This window comes from Serinus canaria, chromosome 1A (genome assembly GCF_022539315.1).
Source record: "Serinus canaria isolate serCan28SL12 chromosome 1A, serCan2020, whole genome shotgun sequence".
Classification (NCBI taxonomy): domain Eukaryota; kingdom Metazoa; phylum Chordata; class Aves; order Passeriformes; family Fringillidae; genus Serinus; species Serinus canaria.
In genome coordinates this window covers 46076490-46094708 of record NC_066314.1, presented here as the reverse complement: position 1 = coordinate 46094708, position 18219 = coordinate 46076490, and the positions used below count along the sequence as shown (strand labels likewise).

At 36.9% G+C, this 18219-nt stretch overlaps 1 protein-coding gene across 7 annotated transcripts in view; it reads right to left on the bottom strand.

Moving 5' to 3' along the window:
• Positions 1-18219, bottom strand: part of CNOT4 (CCR4-NOT transcription complex subunit 4) — a 76948-nt gene that overhangs the window by 9964 nt on the left and 48765 nt on the right. For 3 of the 7 annotated variants that reach the window (XM_009086626.4, XM_050986463.1, XM_050986453.1), the window contains exons 7-11: positions 16879-17003; positions 12787-12942; positions 10156-10213; positions 9449-9698; positions 7099-7596 (exon numbers count right to left, since the gene is read on the bottom strand). In XM_009086626.4, the coding sequence (XP_009084874.1) occupies positions 7099-7596; positions 9449-9698; positions 10156-10213; positions 12787-12942; positions 16879-17003 (1087 nt within the window). Of the gene's footprint in view, positions 1-7098; positions 7597-9448; positions 9699-10155; positions 10214-12786; positions 12943-16869; positions 17004-18219 lie in introns of all 7 variants that reach the window. The other 4 variants (XM_050986460.1, XM_050986464.1, XM_018910059.3 and 1 more) reach the window with 2 other exon arrangements.

Sequence of the window (18219 nt, the reverse complement as noted above, 5' to 3'; positions counted from 1 at the left end):
GATGTGAAAAACCTCCTGTCTGCTTGTTTCTCCCTGGTTCTGGAAAGTTACCAAAAAAGCTGACAGGACTAACAGTCCAGAATGCAGACTGAGTCAGCTACTCAGGCCACCTATTTTAGCCAACCCCATGTTTATTTCAAATGTAGTAGAGTTAATGTGATTAGTCACTCCTCTGATACACTGCAGCCAAATTGGAGGATTTTTTTCCACTTTTTTCTTTGTCACATACATATTCTTCTTCCAAAATAAAATTACATATTTAAAAATAGGCATCTTGGTACCCAAAAAAAAGCAGGATGCCTGTCTTTCACCACCATGCCTAAAATCTTGCAATCAAAGATTTAAAAAAATTCTTAAGACCTTAAAGTCAAGCTAGAGATGAAGACAGATATTTATGTCTGAAACAGTATCGCTTATATAATCACAGAAAAAAAATACAACAGGATTTAGAAAACTCCTGCTGTAGTAGCACTGAAATAGCACTGGAAGGAAGGGTGGGTGTGCCAGATGAGATTTTGAAACAGATGGAGAAGTAGCAGGACTTAAAGGACAGGTGCTGTGGATGATGTTCTCTCAGAGATCATGACAAGATTACATCAAGGAAGCCAGGCATTTGTAGTAAATGTAGGAAGTGTATGGGAGTTAATGGACAAGACACCAGAGCTAAGAAAAGGAATATCCACAGCGGATTTTGATCCTCACAGTGATTTTATATTTTGGAAATGAATGTGAAATCCCACTTCCATTTTATTTAGTTTAAACCTGGATGCATAAGAAAAAAAACCCCACTAAACTCCTCCAGAAAAACAGAAATGAGCAAGCCAAAAGTTTATTTTCAAAATGGATTAATTCCATATTGTGCTGAACACTTCTTCAGCAGTGAAACAGAAAATTAGTTGTGATAGGAAATAAAAGGAGACCGAATTTCAAGGTGGGGATACACACAGATACAAAGCATCTCCTGAAGAGGAAGGATGGAGGACTAAGAACCTCCACAGAAAAAAAAAAAGGGTGCTGTGAACAAAAGGACTGATGAGAAGAACAAAATGTTCAGTAGCAAAGGCTGTACTAACAGTCATCTTTATTGAGGAAACCAGGACGTACAAGAATCAGTAGAAGCAATAACGTAAATAACTTAAGGCGGTTTACAGAAGGTACTTCTCATTTTAAAATTTCAAAGCAGTTTCAAATGAGGAGTGACCCTGTTAGGGGGGCAACACATCTACTTTGGAGAGCAGCTCTGCACTCTGGAAAAGAGACAAGCCTTTGGAAATGCCATACGTGGCACCTACAACTATTAGCTGTATCAGCTAAAATGTTCACCAGGTTTCCTATTTTCAATATTTATCCCTAATCAGAGAAAGACTTCAGGCAGGCATAGATCTAACCAGGGGGCACAGAAAAGATGACATTCAGCTGCCATGCTTTCTGCCCAGCTGGTGTTGAAAAGCCAAAGATCAAGGAAGAACACCAAGTGAGCAAGCAGTCTTCTTTAAAAGATTAGGACAGAAAAATAATTGACTACTACCTCTCTTACTGCTAAGAGTAAGGAAACCAATACTTAAAACAAAAATTAAAGCTTTCACATACTGTCAGGTCAAGAGGAAAAGTATAGGAAAATGTTTAACCATGGCATCCAAATAAAAGGATGTGAGGCACCACTGTTCAAGTCACATTCTTGTTGATAGGGTATGGGATCAAATGCCTTTTTTACACAGCACTTGGAGAATTTTTACAGCATGATGACCTCAACAGCCATACCACATGGCCAAAACCCTCTTTTGAAAAGGCCCAGTAGCAGAACACACACAAAACCCCATATCAAATTATTATCCTGAGACCACAGGAAACCGTCAGCTGCTATGCCACAAATTCTGTTTCCTTCCAAGACTGTATAAAACAAGGCTTGGAGTATGTGTTTGTTTATTTGTTTTCAGGAAACAGAAACAACCCAGGGAGAGTGAACCAAAAGACAAAGACCAAATAAAAACTTTGTGTCTCAAATGGAAATGCAGTTATGTTATAGGAAAATTGCAAGTCAGACAAGGAATCTCAGTATTAAAGGGAAAACATGTTAACCCTTATTCTGATATATCATCCTTTTTCGTGCTGCAAATAGTCTTGAAAAAATATGACCACAGCCAACCTACAGGGATCTTCCCTAGTTTTACTAAAATCTTGTCTAAAAGGCAGCATTAGGCAAGAAAGGATTTGATGTTCAAGCCAAATTCAACAGCTGAGGAGCATAGAGGACAGAAAATTTAAAGCAGCAGAAGATGCAACACCATAAATAGGTCAGAAGTGGAAGAGCTCAGTACTTTAAGAGGGAAGATGTTGGACCTTCTTAATAAAACTGTCATTGCTTTGTCCTCTCTGCTACCAGCTACTGCTTCAAAACAACCTAAATGCAGCCATGACATGAAGACATGCATGCTAATCTGTGTCTGGATAAGGAATGTAACACCACTACCACAGATACTGCTGGGGGACACCTAAAATTATTAGAGCTGTCTACCCATTTATTGTCTCATCTTTAAATATACATAATATCAATCAAAAAGGATGTGCATATTCAACAGATATAGGCCACAACATCAAAACTAAAAGGTTTTGAGAGAATGAAACTTGGATTCTTCACTATATTCCATTACACAGATTTATTACATTCAACCCCCATGTTTTGAAATATCATGAACAGCTCACAGAAAACTATGACAGCTTCTGTATCAGTCAGCTGCATGGTTAAAATATCTTGATGAACTTTACAATGGTTATCTTTAAAGACAATGAATAAAATATTTTTCCCCATCCGAAATAAGGTTAAATTCTTTATGCTTCGTATCTGTGTCCACTTGACTCTTTCTTCTATTTAGATTTTTAATACATGTATGATATACATAAATTGCCTCTGTTCAACAAGCATTTGGAGAAAGCTTTGAGACATATGATTTAATTTTTAGGCTGTCCTCTACAGAGTCAGAAATTTAATTTGATAATCCTTGTGGGTCCCTTCCAACTCAGGGGCTTCAATGATTTTTCTGGGAAGAATATATAGATATTGTGTAGGAGTAGTCTTGGAAGAGTTCGAACTACCTCATTATTATGGTCTACAGAGAGCTTACAATTAAGTTTTACATTCAGGGTAATTATGAAATTACTAAATGAAGTAATAGCCAGTGTTTTAAAATGTCAAGTACTTCATCTTGCATAGAAGATGATGGGGAAAGTGGACTAACCATTTTCAACTTTTTCCTAATACTTTTAACTCTGAGTTTGTTACTGTACTTCTATGTAACAAAAATCAATGAGTACCAACCACTCAGTAAATTCAAGAAATAAAATCATATATTTATATTTTCAAATTAATGTGCAAACATCTCATTTTATAAGCATATATCTCAAAAAACACTGTTAATCTGAATCCTGCCTTATTCTACGATCCCATACTATACCTATTCTTTTTGAACACACCACCAGGCAGTAGGGTAGCAAAGATGGTAGTGTACTAGCTATCAAATCACAAAGTTTCCTGTTATCCTATAGTAAAATAAAAATAAAGGCACACACCCACCCACATTGCTGTCAGTAAATCAATCTTTCCCTTGGCATTATCTGCAGAACAAAGCCTAGCTGCTGGCCAATACTCTCAGAATAGCTTGCATACAATCTAGGGTGAGATCACTTGTAGAAGCAATCACACTGTCCATGAAGAAGTCACTGGACTTTTCTCCTGAAGCACAGTTACACATTAGTAATTTCACAGTAAACCATCTAATCCATCCCACTCCAGAGAGCAGCATAAGATTAAATTGTCCCTGAAAATGACAACATGAAACATCTGCTACAGTTTGAAAAATGATACAGTGAGGGAAGGAAAAAGTTACTCTGGGAATCAATCAATCAAAGTTCATTTAAATATGGGCTGGGGACAAACATATGCCTGATGAGTATGACACATTTCAAGTAATTGCATAATAAATCTGGGAAGTCAGTCATGTGTCATTGTGTCATTTTACTGGAAACTGCAGAATTAGTTAATTATTAACTACTTCCTCTGAGAAATAAACAACCAATTCCACATAAAAAATATTTTAAAGTGAGAGCTTAATTTTAAAAAAAGAGAGGTAGGTAGTGCCTGTGTTTCTCCATTTAAACTGGATACACATCACAGAACAGACCTGCCTGAAGCTGTGAGTTTATGAATACAGCACAGCTCAAATAAACAAAACACAGTTTCAGCAAATTACATTTAACATGTCACACAGGAGCATTTCAAATTCATGTGAATAATAATGTCTAAAGCAAAAACAGCAGCAGGTTAAAAGGTACCATTTTCTTAATGCAAGCTTCCATACCACAAATACACCTAGTGAAACCAACTCAAATTTAGAAAGCCTAGAAAATACTATTCTAACATGTGAATTTATAGAAGTTATGAGATCTGCTTGTTCTGACATAAATAAAAGCCTTCAAAAGGGTTGATTAAATAGAGCAAGCAGATTCATGTGCCTGTTCCCACCCCTCCTTTTTTTTTTTACCAGCAACTGGTCCAGTATTAGCTACCTTAGGAATTTATAATCCTGTAAAAAACTGATCAAAGACCTTAAGAAACATGTGGCTTTTACAGCAGTAGAGGGTCTCTGCTACATGACAGAATGTGAAGTTTCACCTGCACTTGGTTTCTTTTCCTGTTATATCTGAACCAGCCAAGTTGGTAACATTGACTAAAACACCCTAATATGGACCAAAAGAACCAAGAGAAAGGGACTTCAGGTCTACTGCAACTAACTGTTCTATACTGCAAACAGCTGTTATGATATGAATTGCCTTTCCAGCAGGTCAGCTAGGGTATGATAAAGTCTTACACACATGAGTTCTCTGTATTTGGACACCACTTTCTTTCCCCAACCCCACCAGATAGATGTATCTGTAAATTACACGAGGAAACTAGGAAAATTCTGTAAATAAATACTTGCTACTGATAGATTAAAAACAAACAAAGAAGAGGAATTATTCTTTTTTAAACAGAAAATGAAAGGGATTGAGAGACCTTTACTCTAGATGCAGATCAAAAAATAAACAGAACTGGAAATGTTTAAGTCAGCAGAAAAGAAAAGAGCTATGAGGTCATCTCCTGAATTTCAAATTCATTGTACTTCTGAAGCAGTTAGAGCACTAAAATAAATATAAATAATATAAGCTCATTACCCAGCAAACTAAAGCAGAACTGAGACTTCAGCTGATTTCTGGCAGCAGGAAAAAGGAGTACTATATCCTTCTGCAAAATATTCTTTTTTCAAGATATATCAAAGCTGACATATATCAGCTGAGAAGGGTTTGCACTGCAGCAACTGCTATCTAATTGTCAGCCAGTCAACTAACAATATTTTCTATAACAAGAGATTAAAACCAACACAAAGAACTTACCATGGTTACTACAGCAGATGTTTATTGTGGTTTTAGCATGATATTTGCCAAAAATATTTTTGGATTAATTGGTTGTAGCAGTTGCACACAAAAAAAGGACATACTTAAATATCAATTCTGTTACCTTAAAACATATGGGGGAAGCACATGGCCTGGGCTATGTGTTAACCAGTACCACACAACCTGCTCTTCAGAAGTTGAAAAAAAGATCTACAAGTCTCCTACAAACACAAAATGTTCCACTTTCAAACTGCTAACCAAAATTAAAATAATGCAATACTTTTACAAACCTGAAATCAACTTGAACAGATCTTTTTCAACACTTATGACTGGTCTCCCAGGTCATAAGATAGTCTTGTTACTGACCCCTCAAAGTAGAAGCACTTACAACTGTGTGGTAGAGTTGAAAAGTCATGTCCTGTTGTTTTTCTGAAAATTGTATGTAGTTTAGGGGAAAGGGAGCAACAGTGCAGCTGTGGATGCTGTATTTTGTTACTCCATGCCAGAAACAACTTTTTTTGTGCAACCAATAACAGTCATTTTAGGCTTAAAACTTGGCTATTGCCAGTGTAAAAAGTTTTGAATTACTTGCACTAGGTACAGTCCATGTTTATACTTCAATCAGCCTAAAGACCTTACAACAGTACAGTAGCTGCAACAAGCCTTCAAAGAGGACAAAGTACAGCAAAGTTACAGCCAAAATTAGTTCTTGTACTAGAGCACCAAAAAAAACCACTAACTTTTTTCTAGGTCACTTTCTTATAGTAAAGCTAGTACTTCTAAAACCCATGAAAAGAAAATAATGCTGGCAACATCTCAAGGAGCAGTCTTCTCCACCTCAAGGCTACAAAGAGCTAACAGACACTTTCTACCTGCAGTTCATTATTCATGTAATACAATTTTTTCCCCTGTTACAAGAAAAGAATTTGTTTGGGACAAGCTAAATTGGAACTATGGAAGAACTTCAAACCCCAGAAGTAAATTTTTAATCAAGACAACTATTGTTACAATTAGCTCCTTGGCTGCAATGTTTGATGCAAGAGCCTATTAATCCACTCAGGGCAGCCTAAACTGGCCTGACTGCACATTTATTTTTCTCCAACATCACAGCCCTCAGAATCAGGATGAATCCTCTTACACACATTGCAAGCATCCATTCAGTGAAGATTAGTATAATATTAAGGCCATCTGAAGTACAGAAATGAACAGCACTGAATGTTTTTCTGCGCAGCCATTCGGTTATGCACAAGAGGAACGACCCAGCCAAGACATCTGGCACAAATTACCATCATTACAATTTTTTGCATGACACTAAGAACTCTGGTCAACACCTGCATGCCAACATGAAAGTCACAATGCACTTCCAGGGCCTATTCTTAAGTAAAGCCAGTCTGGCAAGACTGAAGAACCAAAATACCAATCTGCTTTGGCACAAAATTAAGAGGGCACATAATACTCCACCTTCCTTATAAAGCTCAACATTTACAAGGCTAAATATTCAGTTACTTTTTTTTTTTCATACAAAGGACCAATTTAAAACAATATTCCTCCCTCTGTTCATAAGAGATAACAGTCTACTGCTCGTTGCTGGCTATTTCCTTTTCTGGTTCTGACTCAGAGAAGCTGAGAGCATGAATTAAGTCATATTCACCACCATCCCTATTCACCTACCTGATATAGGGATCCCTCCCAGACCTGTGCTGTGTTGTGGTGGGAGATTCAAGTCCAAGAAATTACTATTTGAGGTGGGATTTGCTGTGTGGTTCAAGTGCATGATGCTATTGCGTGGGAAGGCCATCCAAGGATAGCGAGCTGCTTGGCCTGGAAAACTGAAGGAGTTGTAAACTGCTCGATGCTGTTGAAACTGTGGAAACCTCTGTGGCATGACTGGAAAGGTGCTACTGAGAGAGTTGGCATTTGTGGGTGCAGCAGGATGCAGGAATCCAGAACCTGGCCCTTTGGCAGTTGTAGTGTGTGGGGCGGGGTTCTGAAGAGATGTGGGCGAAAGGGAAGGTTGGTCTTGGACTGACAGTTCCTTCTCAATCAGGTCTGCTAAGGCTTTGCGGGTGATGTCAAAGGGATCAAACCCTAAGTCGTCCTCTTGCTGTTTGGAGGAACCAAACCCAAAAGCTGCTTGCCAGTCTGTGGAGGAGGATACTGGTATAGTTTCTGTTGGAGAAGAAAGGAACAGGATTTAGAACAAGAACTAGAAATCATTTTTCCATATCAAAACTTCAGCCTGTGTATCTGACTGTGGTCTTATCTTCCATGTAATTCTACTTTATACGTTCCCCAAAGAGACTTTATTCATCAGCTTAGAATGCCATTTTTAGATCAAACTGTCATAGACTTCTACTAAAAGTGAAGTGCTAGAAGTAGTAAATAACATTTTTACTGCACAGCTGCACTGTTTTGAACTATGGAAAAACCTTATCCAGAAAGTATTTTCAGGAATAGTCCCAAGCAGAAAGAGACCAATGACCACTTGTTTAGAACCTTCTATACCCCATACTACTTCATGGAAGCATGAACAAGCAGAGCATAAACAAGGCTGTTACTCAGTTCAATATTTTGCTTTCACCATTAATGAAAAAAAGATAAGCAGGATGTTCCCTCTCAAAAGGAAGAACCTCAGAGCAGTAGTTCAAAAAACAAACTGCAACCAACAAACAAAACCCATAAAAAATCCCCTACTATGAAGAGAAGTCAAATTCTTGAGGAGACACAATGCTTAAACAAAAAAAGGGAACTGCATTACAAGATATCGTTAAATATTTTGAGGGAGTGTTGCAAAAAAAGTTATCAGAATTTGTCCTCATTTTCAGTTACTACTTCTTTTCATGATTGTGTTAAGTTTGCTATTCAGGTTCAGTGAATTCTGGTCTATCTTCACATTAGTTTTCCTCAAAACTGTGGTCAAGCAACTTGCGAAGTACAGGGTAGCCTCACTTGCAACATTAACTCCCTCTGCTGGTAGGGACCTGGTGTGCCGCTGTAAGAAGGTTCAGTATCCTCTCTTCAGAGAAGAAATCGACACTTCTATTTTCATTCTTAAAATCCATGATGATAAAGAGTTGCTAGACCAACAAGAACTTGTCCTTTGCATTCTTATTTAAACCACAACCATGAGCTTTATATTAACTATGATCTCTACTACTTGGAAATTATCTCTCACTACTACTTTATCCTCACAAAATTGGTGCACCAAATGCCTTAGCAGAAAGGAATTTCCTTGGTAATAAATATTGTTTACAAACAGAATTATGATATCCAGGAGCAAGATAAACATCAAAAGATGACTAATCACTAAGTAAACCAACTATATAATATTATTTACGTTCAATTTTTTTACTGATATTGTTTCATTTAATTTTCTATCAATTCCCTCAAAGTTATCTGTGAGCTCTTCAATACTGTTAACCATTCCCAAGACTATATAATTATAACGAAAACAATGTTTTGTGCATATGACAAGGTATTTCATAGGAGAGTACCTGAAAAATACAGGTATCTTTCAGCTGATGGAATTAAACATGTCTGAATTTATAGAATCTCACCTCAAAGAGAAAGATGAGACACCTTCAGATAACTATGCAGGATACTAAGATAATTCTGAATTCTACACAGCAGCTTCCAATATTAGAATTACAGATTATCACATCAAAATATATTGATGCCATGTATTTTCCCCCCTCTCAATAAAAACCTGTAACACTAAATATTAAAGCATACATGTCACATCCTATGCATGTTGCTAAGAAAAACTAAAATAAGCACTCTGCTAATTTAGCCATGCAGCTTGAAAGCTCTGCAAAGTTTCTTTAGGAAGGAACCCTTAGGTCACTGCAATTCATCTACAGGTAAGTAAAAAACTTTAACCATTTGTAAGGGGGGAAAACACAGGATGGGACAAATCCTAGAGTTTTAGGTTCTACAGAGTTTTAAGCTCTGTACAACTCTGTACAAGTTTTAAACAACTGCTAAAGCAAGCAACACCCAGCCATGTAACCTGTGGACATACCTGATGTGAAGAGGCTCTGTGGTTCGGGTGCTGTGGGCCAGTCACTCGAAGTCTGTGGAGAGCTGGGGAAAGGAGGAAGCCCACTAGGGATGGGGTTAGGGTGCCGGAAGTTGTCAGAGAAGAGTGACTGTGATTCTGTTACAGCCCCTTCAAAAGGAGACCGTGCACTGTGATTCGATGAACTGATGGGTATAACTGGATTGGGTTTTGTTAAACCAGGTGGTGGTGAAGGTGTGTCACTGTTTGTTATCTACAAGCAAGAGAGAGGAAAAATTAGGACATGAGTTTATATCTAAAATATTCTTCACTAACTCAGATGAAAAGTTTCCTCAAAACTCCTGACCACAATTAGGTTTGTTAATATATAGTTCAGCACAAAGTCAACCAAAAAAATCAAGTTAGCAATAGCATTTTTAAATTATGTTTAAAATTATCACAGAATAAAATAGAGTGGAAAAAGACCTCTGAATTCACTAAGTCCAACCTATGATTAAACACTACCTTGTCAACTAGACCATGGCACCAAGTGCCACATCCATCTTTTCTTAGAAACCTTCGGAGACAGAGACTTCATTGCCTCCTGACACAGCCCATTCCAATGCCCAATTATAATACACTTCAGAAAATACATGCTTCTCCAACTGCAAGTTGCATTTGGGTCCTCAAACCCACTTGTTACTTTCAGAGCACTTATCTTTGTGTCTTACCTGCTGAGAGCTGTCACCATTTCCTATACTGAGGGAATCTGAAGGTTTATCGATAGGGCTGCAAAAGTGGGAGGGGAAAAAGACAGTAAGAGACAAGTATTTAACATGAAAAAATCAACATTTGCTTTTGTAGCGGAAGAAACGCCTGAAAATTATGGCAAAAATTAAAAAGCAGGGATTAAGAAGGAAAAAAGTCCACTTATTTTTATGAGACTGCTTTTTTAACCAAAAGCATTCCAATAATTTGTTATATACCGTAATACTTCTTTTCACCACTTTCCATTCTGCTTGTTGACTGCCTTAAGGAACAAAAGTAAAAGTTTTGAACATGTTCATAGCAGATCTATGCCATAAAAAACCCTAGAAGTCTATACTATGATAGTGTTTTGTAACAGTCAGTTCCATCTATGATACTATTGTAAAGAAATTGGAAAAGATCTATTTTCCAAACACACAAGTTTTCAGTTTCCATACAAATCCAAAATAAATCTGGGAGATATAAAACATTAATTTAATGATTTAGTCTTGGTAGCAAGTTAAGCTTCCCACCAGCCTTAAAGACTGAGGTTTGAGATGACAGAAGGGGAAAAAACATAGCATAAAAACCTGCCAAAAATAAGGATAAAATAAGATACAGCAGAACACCACCTTGGAAAGCCATTCACTGCAAATTATTGTGACTTGGCTGAAATGGCACATCTCAGGACTCAAGATTCTTATGAGCATCTGTGAGTTGCCTCAATAATGCTAAACACCACACTAATGAAATGGTATTATTGAAGATGACACTAAAATCTTTGCTTTGCAACTTCAAGGTACTCATTTTCATCGACCCATGAGAAAAGATGCACAAGCATCAGGCTCCACAGGCCAATACACAGATTCTACAAACAAGCATCAGAAGTAAGAACATGAATTTCAGTTCCACTAAAAGGCCACAATGTGATACAAGTAAAATTACAGTCATGATATTGAAAAATACATGTAACAATTTTTTTTAAGGTGGGTGCAGACTTCAGATTCTAGACACACCTTGTTTTCAAACAGCCCTTGGTGCTGCAAACTTTAATTACTGCATACAGCCATATAGTAAGGTCAGCTATTTGTAAGATTTCTTCCACTTGTAATTTTTCCCCTCATCTCAAAATGAGTAATTGAAACCCAGAAGAATTCTCCATTCTAAAAGAAACTGTGTAAGCGTAATCATCAATACCTTTTTTTGTGAAAAATGGCACTGATTGAGACTATCTCAAACAGAAAAATTAAGCTGAAATACTTATGACTATTAAAAAAAAATCACTGCGTTACTCCAGTGAGGATTTACAAATCCTCTCTACTTAGTGATCCAACAGCATGAATAAAGCTCTTCCATTTGAAACACAGTGATTTTGGTTAGTAATTTTTAAATTCCTATAGCACAGAAGTCTGCTGCAGACTCTTCATTACACCATCAATTCTGATTGAAGAGTTGATATTCCAGTCAAATTCTTTTCCTACAGAGCTAGCTTTCACCATTCTGCAGTTTAAAAAGCTATGAGTAAGACAACTTTTACTGACAATCTAAATAATGAAAATGCCTATTATACTTGAACCTGCCTAAGGAGCCTTTATTTGCAAGACAGACTTCCAACCCCCAGGAATGAATAAGGCTCATTATCTGTTGACTACAATATTTTTATTTACATTAAATACATTATTTTCAGGGAAAAAATAATTGCACATCACTATTGAGATGCAATTCACAGGCTCTCTGATTGCTCCTCAATTGGACTGCTATTTAGCCCAGTAAGAAGGTACCACTTGCAACAATACTCTCCATGTTAATGCATTGGTTCAATATTGATTTAAAATGAAGACTGGCTACCTAATCAGTAGCACCACTGCTTGAAGTATTAGGGTTTACCTTGCTTTTTCCCCATCCAACCTCTGAATGAGTCTAATGTTTATTACCTAAATGGGTCCATAAAAAACAAACCAGCATGACTACAGACTAGAATTGTAACTGCTAGTGATGCATAAGGTAGACTAGGACACCAGTTCTACTTAAGAAGGGCATAAAAAAAAAAAGTTGGCTGGCAATAAGATTATTGTAAGCAGATGAATTACTTCCTCTATACAAAGAAGCCTCAGTTCAACCTGCTGCTCTGTTGTCCCTCTGAGTGGTAACTGGGGAGCCCTTTCCTCTGTGTTGTGTTTCTGGAACACATCACGGGAAGGAAATTAGATATTTTAGCCCTAACATTTAACTTCCCTCTCCTGAAGCTTTTCCAAGTGACAAACCTCCTGATGTACAGCAAATGGCATGTTACTTTTGTGGAAGCTTCTGTATGGAAAAAAAGGAAGGACTCAGCTCTGACTGGGACTGTGCAGCTGTACAAGCTGTTGATCCCCTGGTTATTCTGCTCCCCTCAGCCATTACCTGTAATGTCCTTACTAACCTCATGTTAGGGTTCTCCTGAACAATGTGCCAATCAGTCTTTTTAACACGGGCTACACTAAGCCCAGCTTTTTGTGACCTGATCAGGATTTGTATCCAGCTCTCCAACCAGAGAGACTGAAGAATCATTCCCTCCACACCAATCAGTGAGAGAGAAAGCAAGCTGTCTGAAGTACAAAAGGCAGCACAATTACCCGAAATCTGAGTCTGCACCATCTGGAGTGATGTGTTCTGGGTCTGTGCCATTTTCTAATATAGGAGGCGTTTTCCTGTGTTCCATTGTTAAACCGTTGGCCGATTTACTTGAACTCTGTAATGATGGCCAGGCATCTTTGTTATTACTGTTGGGTCTGGAAAAAGGCAAGAGTAAAATAATAAAAAAAATAGAAGAGTTCAAGTTATGAAGAAAGTGTTTTAAAAATTGTAAACACTGGGGAAATAAAACATTGTGCCAGACAATCCATAAGAATAGATTCATCTGGACATTATTTTTCAGATTTTAAAAGATGATAAAAAATTAGTGGGATAGGGTAGAGAGAAAACCAGAGGGAATTGTGTTTTCTTTCCTGAATAGATAGCTGCTTTGCCAATCCTAAAGTCTCAACTTGCCCGTTTGAAGAAGAGGAAAAAAAAGGTAAATAAAAATTTAAAATGCCATCAATAGTTCAAGTGTCCAGACCTCTGCACAACTCATTCAGAATTACTTGCTTTAGCCCTTAACTAGTTTTAAGTTCTGTAAGTCATACTTTTTATAATATATGTTTTATATTCCAGGTCCTATCAAGCCTGGCCACAACAGATGAAGTTTTATGTTTTACACCTACAGAGGAGTCCACAGCTTTACTAACAGACCATGAGACCAGCCAGACAAACATTGTTCAAGTTACTGCTTTCTTCATTTCTAATTTAAAGCCATAATTACTTCCCTTTTATAAAGTAATAATAAATTTCATTTTAGAGTGCACATTAGAACTGAAAAAAGTTCAAGAGAGGACTCAAAGCCCAAGTTTTATCTGTAGTAACATTCTGTACAAATTTAAGCAAAATGGAATATAATCTATAACAAAATGGATTCAAATACAGTGTTGTCTGTCAACTCTGCAATCTTCTTATAAAAGATCTTTTGTGTTCTCAAGTTCTTCTACATTACCTGTAGCTTTTCATTCCTTCTATTAGGAGCTGGTTTTAGTGTCCAAGTCCTGCCTTACAGTAAGAAAGCAGCTTTCACCAAAAAAAAAAAATTAACATTTATGTCCTTCTGATGCTCCCCTATGTTAGCATATTCCTATTACATGGTCCAAAATTTACTCTACATCTTTAGGTCAATTTAGTAATTTCACAGACAGAATCTGGAAATTTCAGTAACTGTTTATAGCAACACAAATGCCTCCTACTTCTACTCAGATAAAATTAGTAATAGTAGCTCCCCTCAAATCTCAGTATTTTAAGATTTGCTATTCTGTATCCATCTGTTCTCAACCACATATACAATATGTACATAGATGAGTAGCTTGACCAGATCTACAGATCTCATCTTGGCTTTGCTCACATTTGGATTAAGTTTGACATACTGAGTTGATCAGATACAGAACATCAGGGAATGAAGAGACAGCAGCAGCAGAATATCTGTAATTTAATAGTGTCACTGCACAAAAATGAACTGAAATCTGGATTATCAGAATTGTCAGTCCATTTATTTTAAATATCCATATTTATATTCACTACAGTGCAAAGCCATCTCTATACTAAAACAAACTTTTAGTTTAAAAGTCAGTTAAAAGTCAGTTTTGCATCCAAGGAAAATAGAAAAGAAACAAATTGGTGTGTGTTCTGGGGGGGGGTTGTGTTTGTGGCTTTTTTGTTTTAGTTAAGTTCAGGCTGCATGTCTCTGAAGGGCTGTTCTCTAAAAGATCAGTATATGCTTAATAATTGGTTCTTCTTGTAGCATAACAAAACACTCATTTCAGTTCTTCAGAAAAATGTCATCAAGAAAATAAAAAAGCTTGATCTGTTTTAAATGTGGACTATATCTCCAATTTTAAGAGAACACAGTCATCATGACTATCAAATAACGTAACAGAAGATGAGTACACAGAATGGCCCTAGGGGATTTTAATAGTTGTATTCAGCAGGAAGAAAAGGTCTCCAAGCAGGACCTTTCAAATTAAAACAATTGTAGAAAAACACTTATCAGAGTTTAACAAACTCTTTTCTACTACTGGATATTTATAATTAACTATCTACTACTTAGTCCTCAACTTCTGTTCCATTCTGTTATGAAACAGAAATTCTGCACCCCAGAAACACAAGAACCACTTTGGAGTTGTCAGAGGTTGTGACAAACTGCTAGAAATATGAATATCCTATCAATGAATCCTACAAAAACCAATCCTACAAGAACTCAATTGGGTAGAAACTGTGAAAGAACAATGTGCATCACCAGTGCAAAAGCTACAACAAAACTTGTCCAAATCCCAGTGGCAGGAAATTCACTTTGCAACTCTAAAGATGGTACCTAGGCACTAGCAAAGAACAGAGTTTGAGCTGTGACTATGCTGTTCAACTGACAAGAGAAATTACCTCCAGAAATTACCACTTGCTGTCTTTAGAGTAACATGCCGTATTTTCCCTAAGTGCTAAATGTTAGCACCAAAGACTGGCCAAGCTCCAACTCCTAATTGCTTCCTAAAGGCATAAAAGTTTGCTGCAGTTTCAGATAGTGCATTCTTCCCACACTAGTATAACCTATTTTGCTGGGATCTAATCAGGTTTCAAATTAAAATTAGTTCAGATTTCAAACTTAAAATAACCAATACCCAAGTTCAAGAAGCGGTGTATTTGTTTTGCTTGCCACACTTTACCTTTGAAGTCAATATTGAACCAGTGCCTGAGAAATAAGAAGCAGCTCTGTCCTTAAGAAAAAAGATCCCTCTGGAAGCCCTGACCACTTGCAGTCAAAGTGCATATGAAACTGACTCCAGAAATTAAAGAAAATAGTCCCTGTATACCAGTTGGAATACCAGTTCTCAGAATTGTATTCTGCTCATTCAAACCCACTGACAGTATTTTAGATACAGTACCCACTGTCTTGATTAAACAGCTGTGCAGTGATGCTGTCACTGGCCAACTATTGTCTGAAAAATTCAGTAGTGCATGAACTGGCACACAACACCAACCCTGAATACAAGGCCAAGGTTCATATGAAGTGCAATCTAACTTTCACATTCTGCTCTGCCAATCTCCTTTATCAAACTCCTACAAAAAGCTGTGGAAAAAATTGTCAAGAGTTTTTATTGCTTTATCTTACATATGACATTTGAATGAGTAATTAAGAACTGGTAACCTCAGACTTTCATCTATCTTTGTGTGACTATATACTCATATAGACAGAAATCTTTTCACAACTTACCAAACAAACTACATCAACAGAACATTATTTTAACGAGCCATAATAAGTTATATCTCCAGTTACAACATAGTAAAAAATGCAGGGACTGCACTATAAATCATTATGTAAAAAAACATATTAAGGTTATAAGGTATCTCAGTTATAAAATACAGACTGCATTCATAATGATACCATGCCAAGAAAGTAGACATCTGGTCTTTAACAAATGCATTTGGTTTTGCAAATATAAAATCTTCTTTCAGAATACCTTCTTCTGAACTACTGATTCAAATGCAGAAATATTTATTTCTGAAGATACGCACTCTGTTTTAGAACAAAGCGGGGCATGTGTCCTGGTTCTGGCCAGGACAGGGTTAATTTTTGCAGTAGCCAAGAAGGGGCATGGCTAGGACAATTCCATACCACCTTAAGTAATTTTCTGGGGAAGGGCTCTTTTATGGGTCAGCATGGCCTAGCAGAGGAAGTGGTCAGTACTGCTGGGGGCTTTCGCAGGGTGAGCAACCACTTGTGAATCATTGGACACTTTCTTGTACCCTCTGTCCTTTGTATTGTTGCTGTTACTGTTTTCTTATCTCACTGCTGTTTCCAGGAAATTGTTCTCATCTTTACCTTCTGCGCCTCCAACTCTCCTCTCCTGGCCTGGTACAGGGGAGGGCAAGGGGAGGAATATGGAGCGGCTTCAGAGGGAACATGGTAAATTGGAGAATATCATTCCTAAACAATACGTGTCTCCACAGAGAAAACCCATCAGATTTTATCATACAGTAGGTACTAAAAACAGTAGGCAATTTGGGGGATGAAACAGGAATAAAAGTTTTCCTTGGAATAACCAGAAAGAATAACCAGGCAGTCCAGTATCAGTACTTACGCATCGTACCTCTGCAGTGCTGTCACTTTGTTCTTGTTCTTGTCAACTGTACCCGTAGATAACTGGAGAAAGTTGGGGTTTAGTTTGTATAATTCTTGCAGTAGTTTCTGTTCATATTCCTGGTGCTTACCCGCCTAAGGAAAGAGAAACTCACCATGAATGAATACTGGTATAATATATATATTTATAGTTATAATTTTTTAAATATATGTAATATGCCCATATCAATGTCCCAAAGCTTCGTAGTTTAGCCTTTACAACTTACCAGCTCACTCACTGTCAAACTCAAAACAGTGCTTCTCACTCTCAGCACAGACGTAATCTCAACAGCTCTAAAGTTTGCCTAAAAATCCCCTATTTATACTTTTTATAATTTTTTGAGACTTCTAAAGCAGAAAAGCACCTACAACCTAATTAGAACCTGCTCCTCAGTTCTAATCAAGAGCTTCACAAATATACCATAAAATTCAACAGAGACATTGCCAATGAAGTCTGCATTTCATATTTCAACCATACTTAGCTTTTCAGAAGATGGGAAGGAACAAAGAGTTCCTCTGAAACAAAAGTTCTTCCAAAATGAAAGCAATTTTATATTGGCTTAATAAAACAGCTGAGGTGTATGACATGACAAACAGCATATTCTAGGTAATAACTGATAAACCATTCTTTTTAGTAACTGAAATATTCTTTCAGCTAATTGAATCAATTGAGAACAATTTATTGCTTTCAGAAATTGTGGAGGTCCAATTCAACTCCAGAGTACTAGAATATGGCAAGTGAAGGAAGAGAGTATTTTTCAGTCTAGCTTGCAGATAACATTCTGTAGCTTAATAAAAAAAAAAACAAAACCAGCAAGATCTACTCCTACCCCCAACACTTACAGTAACATATAAAATTCAAGATGAGCACTCATGGTTTTTGTAGGTTGTTACAACATTCCAACCTAAGAATTACTACTTGCAAGTTAAGTATTGTTATGAGTTGAATCAAGATACAAAATAAAACAGTGACCTTGAAGTTGTCTATAGCTTTTCTCTACCATTTCCAGATACTAGATGTCCTCTAGCAAAGGAAACGAGTGCCAAGATTTATGGTCAGGTCTTCTGAATTTTAAGTCTGAAACACCAAAGTTGTGATCTATCACACCTTCAGTATTGATTTAGAAGTTCTCACACTATTTCTACATATAAAATTAAACTCTTTGTAACATGAATTATTTCCTTACAATTCTGTTGGAACAAGAATGGAATTAATGCACAGGCAATGTGGACATACCCCTAGAAAAATTTTACAATCTAAAAGAAAAATATAACTTGTTTTTCTTTTAAAAAAATAAGCATGCATAGACAA